A 23,875-nucleotide genomic window follows, 5' to 3' on the forward strand; every position below is an offset into this window, starting at 1 on the left:
TCCTTCAGAAATCGCCCACCCTCAGCTCTTCCATGCCCTATCTCTTTCCTAGATGGAAGATTAGACCCACAATTCCTATTTCCTTGACTCCAGGAAGGGCAAAGTACTGACAGTTAACACATTAACCCTTCAACTGCTGTGTTCTTATTGAAACTGGTCAAGGGATGAAGGGATAAGCAAAAAGTATGTGTGTTTGGAGTATAAAAAAAGAAAGAATGAGTAATACAAGCAAGTATTCTCTGTAGAAGATGATGATCTGAAAATGAAAAGATGTCTGATAGATACATGAGGTGGGGACAAATACAGGACTCTGAGTCCTGTGAGGGGTGGTGCAGTGAAGGGAATTTGGGGAGCCTTAGAAAGCAATGCCCCAGGCCTGACTGAATCAGGATTATGGGCAGGGGGAGATGGAAGACAGAGCCCCTGGGTTTCAGGACCAACCTATATTATCTCCATCTACCATCACTTAGAGTTTGTGTGTAAACAGGCTTATCTCTGAGTTTCCAGTGCCCCTTACTTTTTTTTTTTTCTGTTTTTTTAAAGCAATTTTATTGTGCTATAATTCCTGTACAATAAACTACATATATTTCAAATGTACAATTTGATGACTTTTGATAGATGTATACACCTATGAAACCACCGCCACAATCAAGATACCTAAAATTTCCATCACTCCCCAAGAGGTGCAAATTTCGAACCCCCAATTTATCCCTTCCTATCCCCTTTAGTGACTTTTTTTTTTTTTTAAATAGGATCCAAGGAGAAAAGATTTATTTTCCTTTCCACCCTCTCCAATCCCAGGAGAATTCCAGAAAAGATCATAAATATCTCTCACCCAGATGGCTCTTCCCTCTTCCTCCTGAATCCCTTAGTTTTTCTAAATGTCTACCGTGGGCTTCCTGTGGGTTTGACTTGTGGGTGGTGGGTGGGCACGCAGGGAGGGATTTTTGTTGGCCTGCAGTCTCATGCATAGATCCCCATCCCAGACCTTCCCTGAGGGTTACTTCCCACGCATCATTTATTTTCCTGTCTCTTCCTCCAAAGCCCCAAAGTCTTGGCTTTTTCCTGTAGGAGTCTTCTCTACTGCCCCTGTCCTCTCTCCTCATGCCTTCATCCCAGATTCTGATTTTTTTCCCCGGAGACATTTCATCTGTACGTTTTCTGGATTTTCTCTCCAATTTATTAAAGCCCTTTCACCTACTACTGGTTGGGTAGAGGGAAAAGGGAGAATCAACTGATGACAGATAGCTTCTTTCTATCTATTGGTCTTTTTATAATAAAGTATACACTATTTACAAAGTAAAGCATCATTAGAAGAGCCAGCCTGAGTTCATGCTGGGCTCATTTGCATGGTGACCCAATGAGGAGGAAATGTGTTAATTTCTAAGCACCTTTTATATATTTTGTTGAGGAGGATAAGACATAGCTCCCATCTGAGACACAGAGACAGGAGAATTAAATAATTCAGTAAGAGTTTTCACAAGGCAGTACCACATAGTATAAAACCAGACTCTAAAGAATTAAGCCCAATATCTACGGGCATCTGCCATATCACATTTCACGGTAGGACACCAGCCCTGCTTCAGGGCCCAGGTGTCAGTCTCAGCAGGACCACTGCCGATCATCCACGTAGCCTCAGCTGTCACTCTGACCAGAGGAGGGTGGCATCAGCGTCTTCACTAATCGGGAAGGCACCCTAGTTTTCCACAGGCCTTCCAACCTTAACTCCAGCCAGAAGCAACTAGCAGGGCTGCAGGTAGCTATCTGCTACTTTTGACATCTCCATCTGTGGGAAAGCTGGAGGCCCATACTGGACAATAATCCTAATCTGGACACTCTTGTCACTGAATTATCTGCCAGGAGGGCCCTCAGACCAAGAGTCTCTGAATCTCCTACTAGAGATCTACTCTGCCCAGAAAGGAGGCACACAGGTGCCAGTGGGACCTCAGATTTATATCCCTGGAGAGAAAGCCTTGAGGCAGAGAGGGACACCTGGGTTCCGGAAGAGCACTGGAGTGCCATAGGAAAAAGGAGGAGGCCGCCCAGTTTTTAGTTATCTGGGCAGATGGGACTCAGCATGAGGCAGTTGCCAGGACAGGAGTGTCACTCGCCCTGGACAGAAAGCAGATAACCCCCAACCCCAGCCTCTAACCATTGAATTTCCCCAGCCTGAACCCTAATTTAAAAACCTTAATTTAAAAATAACCAAACCAAACCAAAATAACCAGGTTCTACTGTATAGCACAGGGAACTATATTCAATATCTTATAATAACCAGTAATGACAAATAATATGAAAAGGAATATATATACTTATATACATAACGGAAACACTACGCTGTACAACAGAAATTAACACAATGTTGTAAACCTACTACCCTTCAATAAAAATACATACATACATAAATAAAAACCAAAACAAAATAAAGCAAAATATCCAACCCAACCAAGGCCTCAAGGATCAAAATGGAGCACTGGAGCTCAAAGGGTGTGTGTTTGGGGGAGTGGGGAAGGTTCTTCATGTCCTAGATGCAGGTAAATGGGGACCCCACCCCCAACCCCCACAAGGCCACCTCTGACATCACCACTTCATCTTCAATATACTGACCGCTGGTCCAGGGGTTGCAAACTATACTTCATAAGCTAAGTCTTGTCTGCTATCTCTTTTTCCAAATAAAGTCTTATTGGAGCACAGCCACACCTACTTGTGCACATCTACAGCTGCTTTCCAGCTACTTTGCATAATTATGACAGAGACTGTGATCAGATAGCTTAAAAATTTATCATCTGACCCTTTACAGGAAAAGTTCGCCAACCCTTGCTCTAATCTAAGACCAAAACTAATTTTTTTCATACTCCGGCGCTTGCTCTGATTAAGACCACTTCTGCACTTGCCCTCTGCACTCTTGTTGGAACTGTGTCTACCCACTTTGCTCTGAGCCTCCCGCTGCTATTCCAGTGATTGGCGCTGTTCTAGTTTCAGTGTAGCCACTTCTGGTCTAAACACAACCACCTCCACCACCTCTTCTATATTAGGTCCTCCCACCTTGTCTGAGTTTACCCTCTCCTGTCCTTGGGGGCCTGTCTCCTCCACGTGGGTCAGGTTCTTCTACATCTGTTCTGAGCACACTCAGCTCGTCTTTGTTGACCACTATGATTGTGTTCAGTTCTGTCACCTCTGCTCCAAGTCACGATCACTGTCTCACCCATGAATAAACCTGATTCTATCATCTCTTCCTCTGACATCATCCTTACATCCAGTGACTACATCACAAGGCATCAAACTCTATTCCCTTTATCCCAGCCCACTCTCTTCTCTGTGGGTGGCTACCTCCCTGAGTGAATAGTTCTCCCACTTCTGCATCAATCATGGTCACACTTCCTTAATCTTCTGACTCCACCATCAGTGGCACTGTCCATGCATATATGTTACCTCTTCCTTCTAAGATATCCACTTCTATTCAGGGAACCATGGCCTCAGACGAATCACTTCCTACCATCTCTCCTCCCACTGCAAAACCTCTCTTCAAACCTGTAGCACCCCAGGTGTGTTAGATTCAACCCCTCTGCTCTAAGTACCCCTGTCTCCCTGTTAAGTATCTCTACTACAAATGCGTCATATTGTGTGACTTAGTTCCCAGGCACTAGGACCACTGGAACTAGAACAACTACCCCCATCTCTGAGCTCCCGGAATGGACTCCACAGTGCCTGTTACCAGCAGTACAGTCCTTGGGACAGTGCAGAATACCACTGGCCTGGGCACATCCACTATTGGAGCGTCATTGACCACCTCAGTCCCAGATACCAGGACCACCAGGACAGGGTCTTCCCAACCACCACTCCCCAAAAATAAGCCCAGTCACCATGGGCACAAACAGAGTTAGCGTGAGCCACATGCCAACACATGTGATTAAACCAAGTGGATATTTACAGCTCTGGGGCATCATCCTCATCCCTTTGGCTGCGGTCGTGGTTGTTGATGGACTGTTGGTAGGACTGAATTTTTGCCTGGTGAGTTACTGTGCATGAAGACGGGGGAACCCACCTAGAATATGGATCATGAGTGGGAATAGGAGAATGGGAATAGGACCACTAAGATATTCAGAGAGAGAAAGCAGTGTGCGGAGAGTCACTTGTATCCTAACCCAGTCACCCTAAGGGCAGCAGGAGAGAACTCACAGTCTCACAAGTTCAGCTTTCTTGGCTCGTTGCACCAGAGAAGACTGTATGCTAGAGGGAGTAGAGTAAGGAGCTTCTTACCAACTAAGGAGAAGAATTATAGTATTGAGGGAAGTGTGGCGTTTGGGTGAAAGTTAAATGCAGCAGAGTTTTAGTTCTCTCAAAACAAAACAGGGCTGTTGTGTACAAGGGTCCACAGCAGTTCTAGACCGTGAAGTGGACCCAGTTTTCTTGGAAACTACAAAGTTACAAGAGACGTGGAACATTGTACACAGAAACTGTAATCTGCCCTGGGGTAACAAATCCAGGATGCTTCTCTGAGTCAAAGTAACAGCTTCTTGAGACAAGAATGGGATATTTCCTTCTTACTGATGTATCTTCAAACAGCAAATTTGTGATAGCCTATGATTTTAGAGAACTGAATTTTTCATCAGCTCAATCACTGAAAATGAGTAGGTCCCTCAGAGAAAGGGGTTGTTTTGATGCTTTACAGCTGTAAAGGGGAAAATATTCTTTCCAGTGAACTCTGCAGCTGGCTTTATCTGCATTGTTAACGGCAGGGTAGACTGTTACTTTCTCAGTCTGATGTTTACTTTTTCACATATGGTAATACAAAGACCAGAGAGGACAAAAAACAGAAAATGTCAATCAAAATATTAATCATAACTACTATATATAAAATAGATAAACAACAAGTTTATATCATATAGCACAAGGGACTATATTCAATATCTTGTAGTAACTTATGGTTAAAAAGAATATGCTCCTATATGACTGAAGTATTGTGCTGTACAACAGAAATTGACATAACATTGTAAACTGACTATACTTCAATAAAAATATATTTTTAAAAATATCAATCATAGATGTAGTGAGAAATAGAAAAAATAGAGAAAAAAGCTGAAGGGTGCCCCAAGAGAGAGATAAGAGCATCTGTCTATGTGGTGTTGATGAGACAAGCATGAAGGAAAGCACATCTTTTATCAAATAGCTGGAACTTAGCACAATAAAAAGGATTTCTAGAAAGTGATGAACTTTTGCACCCCCAACAGATTTTCCATGATCTTTATAGACATTACCATGTGCAACTTCCCAGGGTGAGAGTGAAGGCCTCTTTTCCCCTCCTTTTACGACTGTATCCAAGTGAAAAGAAAATCACTTTGATAGATACCTGTTAGCACAGCTCAAATAAGCTGGAAATTCAAGATACCTGACTACCTACTAAGGGCCAACAACAAGAACGTAACCTTAGCAAGGACAGAAGCCCCAGAGACATGTAGTAGGGAAGGCTTCTGAGCCACTGAGAGCTGACCTATTTCAAGGCCTGAAACCCACTACAGTTCCCTGAGGTGGGTGTGACAGCCATGTGCCAGCAGCGGACTACACTTCTGCATTCTATTCCCCATTCTGATCTTAATTTTCTATTCTAATATATCTTTTTTTTGTTCTCTTTTTGAAAAAGATATTTCTACTTTCCCATTTCGGCAGTATGTATTCCTGTAAGTAGTCTTCAGCATGTGTAGGATAAGCCAGAGTTACACATTAAGTAAATTAAGTAAATGAAAAAATTCACACACCAGCCACAAATGGTGTGTGAAGACACAAATGATTTACAACCAACTTACTCAACTTTCTTATTTTTTCACTTGAGTTTCTTATTCCAGATCCTCTGATCCCTCCCTATGGTGAGAACAAAATGTGAGTCACCAGCCATGGACAATCCTCTAATTGTTTAAGATACAGATGTAATAATAATAACGAGCATTTTATTAACTGCTTACTAGGTGTGAAGTGCAGAACTAAAAGTGCAAGGGAGCATTGTCTTTCCTTAACTCTGTGTAACCACCTCTGGGGCAGTACTCTTACTATCCCATTTAACAGGTGAGGACACTGGAGTCAGAGGCTGAAGTAATTTGCTGAAGATCACAGGGCAAAGTGGTGACAGAGCTGGAACTCTAATCCAAGTCTGATTCACAGGAGAGCCTGTGCTCCTAGCCACAGTGTTTAAAGCTGGTTCTCCAAGCCTTAGTTCTTTATGGGCCTTCCTTTACCTTTTAAAAACATTTTGAAGTGTAATTTACAAGAAGTACACAAATCTCAAGTGTACAGCTTGATTAAGTTAAAAATGTGTACACACCCAAATAACCACACCCAGTTCAAAATATTGAACATTTCTATCACCTGAGTAGTTTCCTGTGTGTCCCCTCCCTGTCAGTACCAGCCCAACCAAAGGTAACTATTATTCTGACTTCCGTTTTATGAACTTTTATTTATTTTTACCTGTCATCATAGATACACAACTTTCTCAGCTGACTAACACAATGAAAGACTCCCTGTTTCTGGGAGATTCAACTCTCAGAGAGATTTGCCAAAGTACAGAGTAGAAAGCCAACAATATCTCTCTCACACACAAACACACACACACACACATACAGAATGGATGAAAAGTGAAAATTTGTGATTTTTGACAATCCAAGTTTTAATGATCCAAAAGAAGAGGATTTAACACTAATAATATGGTTTTTTTCCCCTCTCTTTTAGAAGGGCTTTTCTTTTTCCCTGATAAATAGAGGCACTGATAAACTCCATGACCACAGAATTGGTCTGGACCTGGACTCAGGATTAGGCTCTGGCATGTTCCTAAATGAACTGGTTCATGGAGAGGCATATGGAGAGGTTTTGGACTCCAAGTAGGCCATGGAGTGCACCATGAATTAAGCCACAGCCAAGGGGGTAGTTATGGCGTGAATCATGGCAGGAGTCATGGATGTGGAGGAGGCCAAAACAAGAGCTGTGAAGTAGATCACAGCAGAGGCCACCAAGGAAGAATGGAGAGTGTGGGCACAGACTGGATAATGAAGGGTCCTCTGGAAAAATAAAAAATAAAAACGAAAACATTGACGATGAAGGGGATCATGGAGGAGAAGGCAGTGATCATAAAATGGGTCAAGATGGGCTTCCAAGAGCTCCTCAAGGGATTGGCCATGAGAAATGATCATCAGCAAGGTCAAGAAAAGAACCAGAGAACAGAGGTCACAGAGGGTTTGACTAACAGGGCAGCCAGAAAAACAAAGAGTGTTTCTGGAGGAGACCTGTAGCCTCATCAGGTTGGGATAGCTCAAGTAAAGATACTCCCTGAGCTTACCTCTTAGGAAGTCACAGTGACCAGAACAATTCCTCTTTGCTCTCCTAATGTGCAAGTAATAATAACCTGTGCCCTTTTCACTTGGGAATTCTTTTTTATTTCCTCAGGACACACCAAGACCAGTAGGAGGAAAGATGATATTATTAGAGCTTAACAAACAAAAAAATCCCCCAAACACAAAAAAACCCAAAACAACTCATACTATTTGTGGTAGCAAGATGACTTGTTTCCTTGTTTATCTGTTTGGGCATTCTTTTCCCTCCTTTTTCTCTTTGGTACTGAGTGTTTACTAGGTGCTAAGCATTGTACTAGGTAACTTTAAATGCACTACCATTTAACAATTCTGAAATTTGTAACTTCAAAACAATCTTTTGAGAACTTCCACTTTTCTGGCAATATAGTGGAAAGGATACACTAACCACCCCTCTTATTGAAAGGAACAAAAATTGCTGGATAAAATACTGAAAAAAATCTTTGTACCTGTATCAGTCAGCTGGGTAGATAGTAAGTAACACTTAGATCAATAGTCAAGAGAAGGCAGAGACTGAGAGGTTGAAGGAGAAATCTGATCCAACCTTCATAAAGAGGGTATTTGCCAAATCTGGTGAATTTAAGCTTATCTTCTCACAGCTTCTTAGCACTTAGGGTATAGGAGACAAATTCCAGGATCTGCATAAGGGGTGGAGTCTAACAGGAGACTCTAAAGAAAGCTGAAATCTAAAAGGGTTAACGCTTCAGTGTATGGTTAAACTAGAATAAAATTGTATTGCCCACCATGCACATTGGTGACTGAGACAAATGTCTGGCTCTAAACTTGACACTGAATGGAGGGGGGTGTTAAAAAAAAAACCTCCCTGAGAATTTGCATGACATTCTTCATTTGGGTCCGTAGGTTCAAATCATACAAACTAGGTAGATAGAAAGCCATCTTTGACTTACTCAGTGCCCTCCAGGTCTCCTTCATCTTTGGGAAGATTCTTCCTCCCTACTTCTTGGTCTTTTCCAAATGCTATATGACAAGTAAGGAGAAAGCCACTGGGATGTGCTACTGTTAAAATCTCAAAACACACTTGGCATCTGTATATTTATGCTTTTGCTTTGTCATTTATTATGGCATGTTTTTATGTGCCACTGTGCTGTGCCTGTAAATACACCATCATTTATTTCTCAAAGCAATCTAATGAGAACTTAAATTTCTGGCTCTAGGTGTATTGACTTAAAATATATTGAAAAACTAAAAATTCTTCTTTTTCATTATTTAAGACCTTTATTAACAGGTGCTTGCAGATTGCTGACTTTAAGAAAAAACAAGCTGTAAACTTTTATTACAAATTAAAAATAAAGTTCTTAAAAATCTCAACTTGACCAGATATGAAACAATTTAAAACCCTTTAAAGGTGAAGTGAGAAAAACCAGGCTTTTTTTTTTCTCAATTCTTCTTAAATGTGTCAATGATTTGACAAGAAAATAAGGAATGCTGAAAGGAAAGACTAAGTTAAGGTAGGAACCCAAGGAGGTAAGTGTAGTACTCAAGCCAACTTTTGTCAAACCAGTGAACTTAAGTTTTAGGAAGCACAGCCTCAGTTGGACCAGCCCAGGTGAGGACTCTTGTAACAGACCTTCACATAAATCTGAAACGTTCAGGGAGAGTGTAAACTAAAAACAAACCTATCCCTCCAAGGAAATGCAAGCAAACTGCCTGTCTCTAAACTCCGTGCATGGGAAGGAAGAAAGGAGGAAGTACATCTTGAGAAATAACTTGTAACCACAGTACTGTACAGAGTTTGCAGCCCCAAATCATGCAATCTAGGTAATTCAAAAGACTCCAAGCTTATAATTTAATTTAAAATAATCCTCAAATGGGATTGCCTCCATATGCTTAGTAAAAACACACAAATTCTCTGTGGAAGATCAGACCTTCATCTCAGGTTTCAAAAGACTTATACAGATAATAATCCAAGAAAAATAAATTTATAGTCATAAATCTCAAATCACAAATGAGGCACCATGAGTGAAAGCTAGTAAGAAACAAAACAAAACAGAACAGACAGCAAGATCAGATCCACAAAAAAATACTAGGTATTGTCGTAGCTTTGTGATTGTCTACTAGTATCTCTTCTCCATCTTTAACAATGGAATTCCCAAGTTTTAGTTGAGCACGTCCGCCCAGCAAGGGACTGTATTTCTCTTGCAGCCGTATGACTATGTTCTTAACGGTGTGTGAGCGGACGGCAATGATCTCTCATGAAGTTAAAAAAAAAGATAGAATTAATATACTCAGTAATGTTAGGGTATCAGTTGGGAGACAGATAATCAGAATGAAAAGTGTTCCAAAGTCCTTGTATTGTTTTGAAGGAGGGTAAAGATATTAATTACATTCAGACTGATAAGTATACACGTAAAAATTTTTAGGATAACTCTAAAAGGTAAAATCTTGATTTGAATTCAGGACCTCTGCCTCCAAATAATTTTAGAGGGAAGAAAAGTTTTCTTTCTTAGAGTGCTGTTGGCTTTACAGCCACAGAATAGGGTTGCTGGGAGTCCAGGCTGCCACCTGTCACTGCCCCCTCACATCTCAGCCTCAGGAGCTGCCGATCACAGACGCTAGGCACATCAGCATGTAGCCTTTCCCAGCACACCCCATCCCTCCTGATTCTCAGATTCACTTATTCCAAGCTCCTTCATGTCTCTAGCCACCTTCTGCTTGCCAGTTTCTTTCTAGCAGGTCTTACATAATGGGGATGCCCGTTCACCTATAAATAAATTACCTGAGATGTTGCCTCTTCCACGAAGTTTCTCTTTGTTGACAGGGAATGGAGACAGCTGCCTTTGGTCATACAGACTGTCACTGGAACTCCCATCAATCCTACGCCCCTCACCCTGGTTCCAAGAAGGCTTTTCTGTTAACTCCCCAAACTCTCCACTCATTTGGGTCTGTTCAGTCACGCTCATTTAGCTGACTGTGTGTCCTTTCTGCTGCTATATCTGTGTCCAGACCCAAGTTCCCAGAGGACCTGGACTATGTATCTCCCTCTCCCAACAGACTTGAAATCTCCTAATGTGGTGCCCATGGGATAGCCTACAGAGAGATGCTGCATTAAGGCTGATGAGAAGGAACATCTGAAGGATCCCAGGGAGGAAAAGCTCCCATGCATTCCTCTGAAAAGAAACAAGAGGGGAACCCCTATGGTTGAGAATCAGAAGAGGTCCCTATACCACCCCTTTAGCTGCTGTGAGTGTAGCAGGTGGCTTGTTCCCACATATTCAACACTCTCCCCCACCCTCAGCTCTATGCCCCAAAGACCCCAAAGATGGCACATTACCCATGGATCTCTTTCCCTGTTTAGTCAACGTGCATTGTTGAGTGCCTACTACATGCTCAGCAATGCACTGTCTGTCTTCTTCTGCCCGGATCCCAGGACCCCAGCTCCCTAGTTATTGCTCTCTTTGACATCTTGTATTTTTCTTTGACTCAGAAATGTGGGGTCCTGCCCCCTCAGTTAGGTCTGTTAGGGCTTCTTCCATGCTAAAGCAGGCACACAGGACTTCCTGCCCAGGAAAAAAAGTTTTGAACTATAACAGGTTTCTGGTCCCATCCCTGCCTCAGGGGTGGGTCCCTTCCACTCTGACAACCTTGATCTCCTTATTCAGTTCTACTTCCTCCTCAAACCCAGCCCAGTGCCCTGCCTAGTGTGATCATGTCATTCTCCTTTCTCACCTTCCTCTTGACCCCCAGTCTATTCCTTCCCAGACTCAGTTTTGTTTTGTTACCTGCTCACAGTTGGCAGAAAAACAAGTCAAATTTCCAACCCCTCCCTGACCCAGATGAAGCTATAAAGGCTCCTGTAGCTCTTTCATGACAAAGAAAGAGGCAACAACATCGCATGGAGGAAGCTTAAAGAGCCCGGCATCCAGTTTCCCACCCTCCAAGCTCAAGATTCTTTTCAAGAACACATACTTATGAGACCCACGTTCCTGGAAGCTCCAGCCTTTATCTTTTCACCTTGAACTCTCCTTTCTCAAGAATACTATTCTTTGCCTTCTAGGTCTCGGCCACATCTGGGATCCAGGCATCTTGTTTTCCAGCCACAGAGACGCAGTTCAGGATGCAGAAAAGAAACATTGCCCTTATGTATTGGTTACTATTACATCTCCTACTTTTAGAATATGGTGAGTGCTTTTCTTTAAACGTTGGTGATCTGAGAACTTTTGAGGGATTCTGGGAGATGATGACCACTACTAGGAATAGCACTGGTTCTCCTCCATAGAGTGAGGGTCATCATTTCACTCCAGTCACTTCAATTTAATAAAGTACCTCCTGGGAGGCAGTCAGAGCACAGTGGTTCAAACTGTGGACTCTGGTCTCCAACTGCCTACGTTTGAATCATGGCTCCATCTGTTATCTGTGCACTTTGGGTGAGTAACTTCTCTGTGCCTCAGTTTCTGCATCTATAAAATGGTAATAACCGGCGAGATATGGCTGGGGGGTTATTTTATTTTATTTATTTTTAGTTGAAGTACAGTCAATTTCTGGTGTACAGCACACAATGTCCCAGTCATGTACATACATATATTCGGTTTCATATTTTTTTCATTAAAGGTTATTACAAGATATTGAACTTAGCTCCCTGTGCTATACAGAAACTCTTTTTTAAATCTATTTTTATATATAGTGGCTAACATTTGTATATCTCAAACTTGGCTGGGGGTTTAAATATTAAGAACAAGAAGAGTTGAATGCTGTTTTAAAATATCACTCTTCTATATTCTACAAACTTAATTTTTCTCCTGTCCTTAACTCCAATTTCACAATTAGCCTAAGTTAACCTCAGACCAAAGAGAAAAGGATTCAAGAGTCAAAACCAACTCACACTCTGTTTCCACACTTCTGACCCTCAATTAAACAAACACTCCTTGGGCCATCTCCTGTCATGCAACTAGAAAGCAAGACCTCTTAGAGAATTTATCATTTGAATCAAAATTAGCCCTCATATGATTTTGACTCATCTATTCTGTCCTCCAAAACTTCTCAGATCAAATCCACTCCCTCTTTCACATGTCAACCCCACTGTTGTTCATCTCGCTTTCTTACTTAGTTTTACTCATGATTCTGACGTTAATTCCAATTTGTACCCCATTGCTGAGTTTGGGAACCTTCCCCAAAGAGCTGAACTCTACTCCTATGTGAGTTCAAATAAGTGTGGGGTGAGATGATAGGCACTTATGTCCCAGTTAGTAGTAAAATGAGCCACAAATGAGATAAATTTTGTTTATCTGAGGTGGTTGAGCATCTTCTTCCTTCAAAGTAGTGAGGTAACTCCAGCTGAGCCTTCAAGAAGGTGGAAATACTTTTCTATACCTGTAGATTCTTAATTTGTAGCCCTTAATCCTGGGAGATCTTATACATTTAAGCTACCTATAACTTGTTCTTCTTCAGCCTTTGCCTTGTGATCAGGAGCCCCTGGAACCTCAATGCATATATAACCACCCAGATACCTAGGGTCATCACAAACTCTGATTCATTTAGTCTGGAGTGTTTTGCCTAGAAATCTTTATGTTCAACAGGCTCCTCAGATAATTCTGATATAGGTGTTTTCTGAATAACACTCAGCAATATTTTCCAAGAAAAAAGCAACCCTACTTTAATAATGAATTAATCAATATATACGAGCTTCACCTGGGTTTTATAATCCTTTATAATATTTTCCCTCTGTATTGGCTATCGTACAGCAGAAGATGGAATAAGCCTACTACCAGTGAAATCAGGCCCTGTGACCCTGGCATTGGGGATGGGTGGGGAGGATGAATTAGCATGGTCGCTAAAAGCGCAGATTCAATGGCCTGGGTTCAAATTCCTGTTCCACTACTCATTAGCTGTATAAACTTGGGCAAATGTCAACATTTCTAAGCCTCAGCTTTTTCATCTTAGCTGTTGATGGTATGTATTTCATAGGGCTGTAGTAAGCATTAAATAGAATTATCCACATAATGAATTTAACCAAGCATTGAGCAGAAACTATACTTGTTATCATTTATGATTATCATCAGGCGTAACCTCCACTGATGCTGGCACACCTGCCAACCCTGGATCCAACACAACTTCCAGTGAGCACACCATAGCCAACACTGGATTCACTGCAACTTCTGATGGGACCAGCACAACCTCCAATACTAAATCCAGCACAACCTCTGGAGAGACCAGCACACCTGCCAACACTGGATCCAGCGTGACCTCTGGAGGGTCCAGCACACCTGTCAACACTGGATCCAGCATGACCCCTAGTAGTTACAGCATAACCTCTAATTCCGGATCCAGCATGACCCCCAGAAATTCCACTACAACCTCCAACATTGGATCCAGTGTGACCCCTGGAGGGACTGGCACATCTGTCAACACTGCATCTAGCACAACCTCTGGTGGGGCCAATAACGTCTCCAGCACTGGGTCCGGCACAACTTCTGGTGAGATCAGCACACCTGCCAATACTGGTTCCAGTATGACCTCCAGTGAGACCAGCATAACCTCCAGTGGGACCAGCACAGCCTTCAACACTGGATCCAGTGCAACCATAGGAGGCTCTGGTACACCTTCTCCAAATGGAACACCCACAACTTCCAATAGAATTAGCACAAGTGCTAGTACTCCAGTGAATGACGTGAAGCCCAGTGGGTCCCTGAAGCCATGGGAAATCTTCCTCATCACTCTGGTCTCAGTTGTAGTGGTCGTGGGATTCTTTGTTGGGCTCTTCTTCTGTGTGGTGAGTGCCTAATATATAGGAAAGTTCCTGGGGGAAGGAGCAGCAGGAACATAAGGAAATGGGGTATGAAAGTAGGGCCACCAAGTTAGGGGTAGATAGGGAGGAAAGAAAGATCAAGAGAAAGTTACTAAAGAGAAATAGCAAGTTAGAACCAGAGGAGCCAATCAATGTGCAGAGGTAACTATTGACTTGTGGGAACGGGGGACAAAAGAAGGAATAAAGGCTGGAAGAATGACCAGTGACTGAGGGAGATGGTTTAAAGGGGAAGAAGATTCCTGAAGGAGTCCATGGTGAAGGCTTGGAGGAGGGGATACAATTCTGAAATGATTCTCTCTTCTTTTTCTAGAGAAACTCCTTGTCCCTGAGAAATGTCTTTGATACAGCTGTCTACCGCCCCCATGGTCCCAACCTTGGCCCGGGCCCTGGAGGGAATCACAGAGTCCACCATAGCCCTAGGCGGACCCCTAACTGGTACTGAAGAAGACCAGTTCCTCAGTAGTCTTTGAGATGAGAGAGCTACAATGGGTTCTGAGTGGCTGCAGGAGCCAGAGGGCCACATTCTTTACAGAGAAAGTTGACCTGGGGAACCAGAGATCTGAGTGTCCTTTCATTTGTCCCCAGGAGTCCCCTTTGCAGCTTTGTTTGGGTCTCTTCCAGCCTTGGGGAAGACACTTCCTCCCTCTCTCTTGCTTTTACCAGACACTGGAAAGAGGAGACTCTGTTGGTCATTTAACAACAATTAAGAAATAAACACATACAAATTATATCCCAGAGAACACCTGTGTGTGCACACGAGTGGGTGTCTGCAGCGCCGAGCTGAATTTCCCAGTGGTATAAGAGAACCTCATGCTGGAGTCCACCTGTCATTCAGAATCTCCACAGTAAACCCGAGAGATGTCATTTATATCTGTCCCCTTTTTCTAATCCTTCTTGTCCCAAGCAGGAACCTGGTGTCCCCAAGACTCACCCAGACAGACAAGAGAATTGAATTGGGAGAGATGAGAAGGGAGGGCAGGTGCCAGGATCCCAACGGGGCTCATGGAATAGGCCTATGGAACAAAGAGATCACGTGGTAGCACACAGAGAACCCAGAGCATGACAGGTGGAGGTGTGCTGTGGGGCGGGGCATGGTCACTCACAGTCACAGCTTCCAGGGCATCTACAAAAGCTCCAGACCTGGGCTACTTGTCAGAATAAAGGTGCTAGTTGATAGTTTTCTCTCGGAAGCAGAGAGAAAGCACTTCCTCTTTTATCAAGGGAAAGACTTCCTGGCTTGCTAAGATCTAATTTTCCAGAGGCTCATGGCAGAGACACCTGGGGTAAAGCCTGAACTGCTCATGAATTTCTCTCCTGGAAGGGCTGCACATACTCCTTTCATGGTCTAGGCTAGAAGCCTCCCTGATCCTACAGGTCTTGGAGGACAGAGGGGAGCTGCTTTGAAAGGCTGGGCTGCTCTGAATCCAAGAGGCAGAGAGAGGGCTCCCACCTGGGATGGAGCCCTCAGGAGAGAATTAGCACTTTGTTGGTGTGTTCATCCCAACCCACAGCAATGGAAACTGCTCTGCCTTCTACCACTCATTGAGCTTCTCAAATGTCAGCAAACCAGACGATTGATCCCAATCAGTGAGGCCAGGCTGAGCCATATGCAGGCCCACCATCACCACCACCATCAGCTTACCTAAAGGGTCCAGCAACCAGAATAAGTTGAGTTGAACCCCCTAGAATGTTGCCTCCCACTGGTGTGAACTGTGGAAAGCATAATGTGAAAAAGGTGAAAATGAATGACATCAGGCAAGGGAATCCATTTAGATAATTAAAAATTGTAAAACATGCATTTTTTCAAGGTTAAAACTGTAATAGACAAATTCAAAGAGGCTGGTTGAAAATAAAATTAGTAATCTGGAAGAGCAAGTGGGGAAAGTTGCTCAATTAGATACAACAAATCAGAGATGAAAATCGCCCAGACAATAGAAGACACTTGAAGGATAGATTCAGGAGGACGAACATGCAAGTAGTAAGGTTCAAAGCAGAAACAAGGAAGAGATGGGCCAGAGAAAGTAAAAGGACAGAAGAGAAGAAAGATTTTGTCTGCAAATTGCAAGCACTCACTAATGAGAGCTCTGTAAATATACTAAAACCTGTTAACTTATCTATTTTAAACAGGTGAACTATATGGTATATAAATATCTCAGTAAGTTGTAAAAATATTATTACTAGGTATATTGTGTAAATAAAAAGTTTGATTTCCAAAGGTAAACAGCAAATGACTCAAAGCAATGGCACTTTGAGATAGAGGGAGATGAAAAGGGAGGAAACCATGGTGAGCAATTCAGCTTATGGTTAATTCACATGGTTACGCTGTAAACATCTCGCTGCTCCCAGCAACTAGAGCGTGTATGCAGAGTTAGGAAGCATCATTACTCAACTTTCGTCATGAGATCCGCTTACTTGGACAAAGCATGTTTTAACCCAGCAAAGCCCCAGCCCACCAAGCATATTTGACCCAAGCAGAAGTCTAGGAATTGGACAGAGTTAAGTGCCTTTGCACTATTGGTCTAAACCTTTAAATGGAATCTGCCCTAACTCTTGGAGGTACAGGAAGACATTTTAAAGAGTATTATGCAGGTATGGGATGCCTTACAGGTATCATTTTCCAGGTCTTCAACTTCCATGTATATTTCTTTTCCTGCAGAGCATCAGCTAGTTGTAATTTTTTAGGTTTCCTTCTATAGCCACCCACCTTTTACTTTCTAGCTCCTATATTATTATGGTGCACTTCCCCAGGGTGCAGAAAATTCCAGGGTGCAAGTAAAGAAATAACTCAAAATCTCTTCTAATTTAGGCATCGTATACCAGAGTAGGGCTTCATGTTTTCCTTTGCCTCACATAAATCCTGTTAGGGGCTAAATGAAGTGTAACAAACTGGGAATTTTGGTACATGTTAAGATGTTATTTGTTCAGCTATATCATAGAGTGAAGTAGCAGGAGTAATACAGATTTCTGTTTGACAATTTCTTCTCTTCCATCCCCTGTCAAAGAATGCATCCCTCCTGAGGTAGCATTTCATGAAAGGAGAGCAAACACAGCATCAGTGAGAAGTAATAAGGGTGGCAGTGCTTTATTTAACCATGGTGAAACCCTACAGCAGGGCAACCCACCTCATCTGTCTGCCTGTTCCAGGATATTCAGGATTTGTAAAGATTTGCTGGGAAACAGCAACTTACTCTGAAGCCCACTTCCCTGGCTTGTATACCATTCTCCATAAGAAGAAAGAGTGTTCCATTCAAGAGTTTCTTTGTCTAGAGTACAGTTGGATAGTTTGCATGATTTCAAGGAGAAAGATGCTATGCGTTCCATGTTTACTTCCAGCTGATTAATGCTACCTCTTAAGGTGAAAGGAAGATAGAGAAACTATACAACATGTCAGCTAAGAGCACAGATTGAAGAATCAGAATTTCTGGTTTCAAATCTAAGCTCAGTGTGACCTTGCACAAATTCCTTAACTCTCCTGGGTCTCAGTGTGTTCATCTGTAAAAATGAAGGCAATAACAGTACCCACTTCACGAGGTTGCTGGGAAGCCCTTAGAATAGTCCTGCATTTGGTAGCATGCTATAAATTTTGTTTTTATTTTTTATATTGGGTAGGTTGATGTTTCATATTTTCTTGAAAACAGAGGAAAACATTGCAGAGTTGCAGGGGATGGAGAAAAACATTGCATAGGAAAAAATTTTCATTTACTTTTCACCAAAAGGTTATTGAGGACTGAGAAACTTAACACTTAGAGTCTGACAAGACACAGGAAAAAGTTTAAGTTTGTAAACATATCTTTTGGTACAGGAAGGCATAGTAGGGTGATCAGCAAGAATCATGCAAGCAAAAAATATTACAGTAGAATAATGTGGGGGAAGGAAAATGTTCACAGAGCTGAAGGAACTATGAAAAACCCTGGATTGTTGAAGAAGAACTTGCTTATTGTGTTATTTAAAAGGATAATGGTGAATATTTAGGTGCTGCAGTGCTTAGAGTCTAGTTAAAACATTTTAAAGAGTAGTAAAACTATTTTATTTCAATGTTTATATATTCAAGACAGTAGATAGTGCATTCTTTGCAATTATCAACTTTTTGGTTTAAACATTAGATTAAACATAAGCAGATGAGGGAATATGGTTTTTCAAAATTCTTTTTCAGAGGATATGAGAGGAAAAATTGAAGACCATTGCTCAAGCACATAAAGACATTTCTACACAAATGGTGGTTCAAGATATTTGATGATGCAGCCACTATGGAGAACAGTATGGAGATTCCTCAAAAAACTAAAAATAGACTTACCATATGATTCAGCAATCCCACTCCTGGGTTATATCCAGATGAAACTCTCATTCGAAAAGATACATGCACCCAACACTCATAGCTGCACTATTTACAATAGCCAAGACATGGAAGCAACTTAAATGTCCATCAACAGATGATTGGGTAAAGAACTTGTGGTGCGTATATACAGTGGAATACTACTCAGCCATAAAAAGAATAAAATAATGCCATTTGCAGCAACATGGATGGAACTGGAGATTGTCATACTAAGTGAAATAAGCCAGAATGGGAAAGAAAAATACCATATGATATCACTTACATGTGGAATCTTGAAAAATGACACAAATGAACTTATTTACAAACAGAAACAAACTCACAGACACACACACACACACAAAAACTTGTAGTTACCAGGAGGAAGGAGGGGTGTTGGAGGGATAAATGGGAGTTTGGGATTTGCAGATACTGACTGTTATATATAATAGATAAATAGCAAAGTCCTATTGTATAGCACAGGGAACTATATTCAATAACTTGTAATAGCCTATAATGAAAAAGAATATGAAAAGGAATGTATACATATGTATAACTGAGTCACTATGCTGAACACCAGAAATTAACACAACTATAAACCAACTATACTCCAATAAAAACAATTTAAAAAAAAGATATTTGATGACGTCTAAGCAATTTCATGAGAGAGCTCTAGCCCCACATCCAAGGATGACTACTGGGAGGGGCGGTGTGAGCAGCTTATAGGAAGATGGGTCATAAGCATAGACCATATAGGTCTGTATTTCACAGAAAATATTGTTTCTTTTAGTCTTATTTATTTTCTGATAAACCATATGCCTTATAGGGAGGTAGTTTTGAGGTTCCTTGTAATGACGAGAAGTCCACTTGAATTGAGAATAAACTAAAAGCAGAAAGAGAAAGCAGATCTCCTGTCCAGGCAGGTTAAAGATCTGAGTCAGGACACGGCAGTGAGAAGCTGGAACTCAGGCACTGCCCAAATAAAACTTTCAGCAGGATGAATTTCAAATCTATGCTGAATGTTTACAAATTGTCTACTTTCCCTGAGTGCTTGGCTCCTGAAATTCTTTACCCTGTGATAAACTAATCTTTCTTACCCTCTAAAACGAACAAAAGCGCTAAGACTTCAGCCCCTCATGTGCTCTTTCCTTCAATCACCAGAACTGACTCTCCAAACAGGCACTCAAAAAATGACCTCTGACCCATCAATTCACTCAGGCAACCTGCTCCTAATTCATAAACTCCCCTAATCAGTGCCTTCTGATGACTATTTCATTTGTTTTTTAAACTCCACGTGGCTGAGCTTCTGCAATCTTATATTCTAGGTACTTTCCAGCAGTGATGGCTCTGGAATTTCTACATAAGATGGGTTGGGCAGAGCCAATATGGTTGGAAGAAGCTAGGAAGGGGGCCAGCCAGACTTGAAGCCCTATTTGCATGACAACAACTCTAACAGCGAAGGGCACAGGCTCTGAAGCTGTCCTGTTTATTCCTGACTCTATCACTTACTAGCTTTGTGAGTTTGGCCAAGTTACCCGACTTCTCCATGACTCAGGTTCCTCATTTATAAAATGGGGACAGTAGTAGCCTTTGTCTTGGGGTTGTTGGATGCCAACATAGGTTCCTAGTGACCAGCTGGGATGAGAGCAGGCTCCTTGGAGGATCCCAGTCAGTTCCCATATGTAGGCTGATTAGAAGCTGTATCCCCAAGTGGGGGGGGGGGGGCCGGTATAGCTCAGTTGTAGAGAGCCTGCTTAGCATGCCCAACGTCCTGGGTTCAATCCTCGGTAACTCCAATCAAGAAATAAATAAGTAAACCTAATTAACTCCTCTGCCAAATAAATAAATAAGGAAGCTGTATCCTCAAGCAGAAGCTGGGAGACAAACTCCTTCCAGGCAGTAAGCGGGAGATAGGTATTTGCGCCTGCTCCCACTGCCCTGAGCCTGGAAGAACAGGTGTAGGAAGTGCTTGCACATCCATTTAACAGCTGCTCCCTTGTTTGCTAGTCTTGTGGGATTCTTGAATGGAAGCCCCATTGGCTTTCAGAGCTAAGCGATCTGGAGGCCCATCCTTCTGGTGGCAGCCTTAAAAGTTGGGGCACTGGATGTGTGGGCTAAACTCTTTACTCCTCAAGGAGAAGCTGGGAGCTGGGTGTTCCCTCCCAACTGTAAGGTACTGTGCTGGGACGGGGGGTTATACAGTGAGTGTTGTCTCAGCCTTTCCTATCTGTTTTTAGGTGGGTACTTTCTTGGTTGTCCAATGTGTAGGAGTCGCTCAACCATCGCAAGGACAGGGGAGGGCAGGAGGAGCCTCCAATTACCCAGGGCCAGCTCGTGAGTCAAACCCAGGTCACATCTCCTTGATGACCTCCTCTGACATCTCCCCACCTCATGGCCAGCTCTTATAATCTTATGCACCAACCACCTTGCTTCTGCAGTGTGTCCTAAGTGATCAGCAAGGGGTTTCACTAGCATGGAGGTGGCTCGTTTGGGAGGTATCTGGCTGCATTGGAGGCAGAAGTCACAGGAACAATCTAGGCATATGCAAGAGAAAACATAGATTAAGATAATGATCCCCAAAATTGAGGACAACTTTTTCCACCAAGAGACCCATGATCTGAACCACTGATTTGTGAAGTTCCCTAGGCTGGGGGTTGGATCACTCAGGGCGTTCACTTGTGTTCTCATGTAATTTAATACAGATGACACGTTAGCAGACTTATCAGGTATGAACACTTAACATTCTGTTTGAATAATGGCCGTTCTATTTTGGAGAACAGCTTTTCTCATTAGAGACGCTTCAGAGTTCAGCAAAGGCAGCCTTTGCTAGCTATCGTTTAAGGTTAGATGGGTGAATTTAGTAAAGGCTTCTCTGTGCACTATAATGTCCTCCAGGCCAATGAAGAGAAAAAGATGGTGGCCAAATTATTGTCCCAGTGGAAGACAGAACACGCCTATCTGACTTTTAGGAGAGGGAGGCTGGAGGCTTTAGGAATGTGACCTGGTGTGCACACCACACATGTTGGCTGGGGGAGGCAGCCAGGCATGAGGAGACGGATTGAAGGTGGAATATCCCAGACCAGGACCCCCACCTTCTCCCCTCTTTTAATGGTGTGTGTTCCATTCTAGGTATAGGGTATTTCAGCAGGTCCAGCTTGTAGCAAGTCAATGAGATACCAGTGGAGATTAAGTAGACTTCACTAAACACGAAGTTGGAAAGAGATGTGCAACACACTATTATATTACACACCATTATATTACTATTTCCTCCGGACAGACACAGTAGATGCACATAACTTCATGAGCATAGATTACAGTTATCAGGAAGTGATGAGTTTTGAGTATTTTTACCTTTGTTTTTAATATAATTTAGTTCACTGTAAGATGATATAATTTAATTTTTATTGTGGTATAGTTGATGTACAATATTATATAAGCTGCAGGTGTACAACATAGTGATTTATAATTTTAAAAGATTATACTCCATTTATAGTTATTATAAAATATTGGCTATATTCCCTGTGTTGTACCATATATCCTTGTAGCTTGTTTATTTTAATTAAATTTAATTTTTAATGATGGCTGTGTTGCAAAAAATCCTGAAAATTGAACAACTTGGACTCCTTGCAAATAGACACACATTGACACCAGTACACCACTGGTCTCATCTCAACAGCCCAAGCCCCACTCTCCCCACCCCCACCTCCTATGCCCCAGAGATCCCAGAGTCTGTCCCTGAGCCTCTCTTCCCCCCTCATTCAAGATGTGTACCTACGCATGCTCACCAGCGCTCAGAGGTCCGGCCCCCAGTTCCCATTCATACTGAGTCTCACTTTATGTGTCCTTCCCACTAAGCTCTGTGTATTGGGGCTTCCTTCTCACCCGCCCTGCACCTGCCCAGTATCCCGGTTACTCAGGATTTCCCTTCCAGGAAACAAAGTCTTGAGCTAGAACAGGTTTTTAGCCCCATCTCTGCCTCAGAGGGTGAGTCCCCTTCACTTTGACAACTTGATCCCCTTGACCTGTCCTACTTCCTGCTCCTCCCCAGGCCGTGCCTAATGGGACCACGTCATTCTGCACTCTTCTGTACCTCCCGGCCTCTGTACCCCTCCTCTCTGAGTTCAGGTATTCTGTTACCTGCCCACAGCTGGAAGAATGACAGGTCACATGTCCAGCCCCTGCCCAGCCCAGATGACGCTATAAAGGCCTTCTTTGAAAGAGAAAGAACAAGGTGTCATTCTGTGCAGGGATCCCAAGGGACCAGGCATCCAGCCTTCCCAGTCTGCAGCACCCGGACCCTCTCCTGGTGTTCTTCAGGTGAAAGACCCATTCTTTGGAGACCCAAACTCCTAGCCCTCTGGCCTCAGATCTCCACCTTGAGACTCTTCTTTCTCAAGACCTTTTTTTTTTCTTTCCTTTCTAGGCCTTAGTCACATCTGGGACTCCCTTCCAGGCTTGGCAGGCAGAGTATCTCAAGATGAAAAGAAAAACATCTTTCCTTGCTTGTTGGCTGTGGTTTCACCTTCTACTACTTTTAGGAAATGGTGAGTGTTTTTGTTTCAAAGAGGATAGTCTTGAAATTTGAGGAGAGTGTGGGAGAAATGTTGACAGTCCTGGGTTGCACACTCTGTCCTGTTAGCACTCATTCTCATCAAAGAGCAAGGACCAATATTTTGCTCTACTCTCTTCAATCCAACCTAGCATTTGTTCTTCATTCTGGTCCCAATAACAACTCTTCTACCTGGAAGTCTGGCCTATTTCCTTTGTAATAAATCAGTCCCCGATTGAGATGCATTCGAGTTGAAAGGAACCTTAAAGTTAATGTCTGACCACCCACAGTAGGCAGGGGTCCATTTCCAGCATCTCTGACGGCGGTCACCTAGCCTCTAACTAAAATTGTCAGGGGATGTGCTGTTCTATCCTTGAATAACTTTAATTCTTTCCAGAATTTGCCCCACATGGCTTTGACTCCTTTGTTTTATGCCCCTGAACAACACACAACAAATCCATCCCCTCTCCACAGGCCAGTTTCTCATCTCACTTAGTTTCCCTCTTGACCCTGACCCTAACCCTAATCAGAGGCAATCGTTGGAAGTATTTGGATTCTTCCCCTAAATCTAAACTTGCAATCTTTATGTCAGTCCAGACAACACTAAGAAAGGAACACATGCATAGAGTAAGGGGAAGAAAACCCATATCCCAGCAGAAGAACAGGGCCATGGATGACGTGAGGGTATTTAGGCACCTGGGAGGCCAAGAGCTGGGTTGTTACTGGGATGGAAAATCAGAACAGGGTAGAAAATAGGCATGAGGCAGACGGGAAAAGCACGGGCCTCACCTTAACTCTAACTCACTAACCAAGGAGGTTGGGTCCCTTCCAGGAACCCTGGGAGATCTCATCTCTTCCAGCTCATGTGGCTAGTTCTCTGCCAGGACAGGGGCCAAGGC

The 23,875-nt window shown here is 42.7% G+C and overlaps 1 protein-coding gene across 1 annotated transcript; it reads left to right on the top strand.

Annotated features, from left to right (window-relative positions):
* Window positions 1-7,082: 7,082 nt before the first annotated feature.
* MUC21 (mucin 21, cell surface associated) lies at window positions 7,083-14,581 on the top strand. Its single transcript, XM_064476625.1, is given in 3 exon segments — window positions 7,083-7,185; window positions 13,373-14,082; window positions 14,429-14,581. Coding segments are annotated over 3 exon segments (966 nt in total).
* Window positions 14,582-23,875: the final 9,294 nt, after the last annotated feature.

This window comes from Camelus dromedarius, chromosome 19 (genome assembly GCF_036321535.1).
Source record: "Camelus dromedarius isolate mCamDro1 chromosome 19, mCamDro1.pat, whole genome shotgun sequence".
NCBI lineage: Eukaryota > Metazoa > Chordata > Mammalia > Artiodactyla > Camelidae > Camelus > Camelus dromedarius.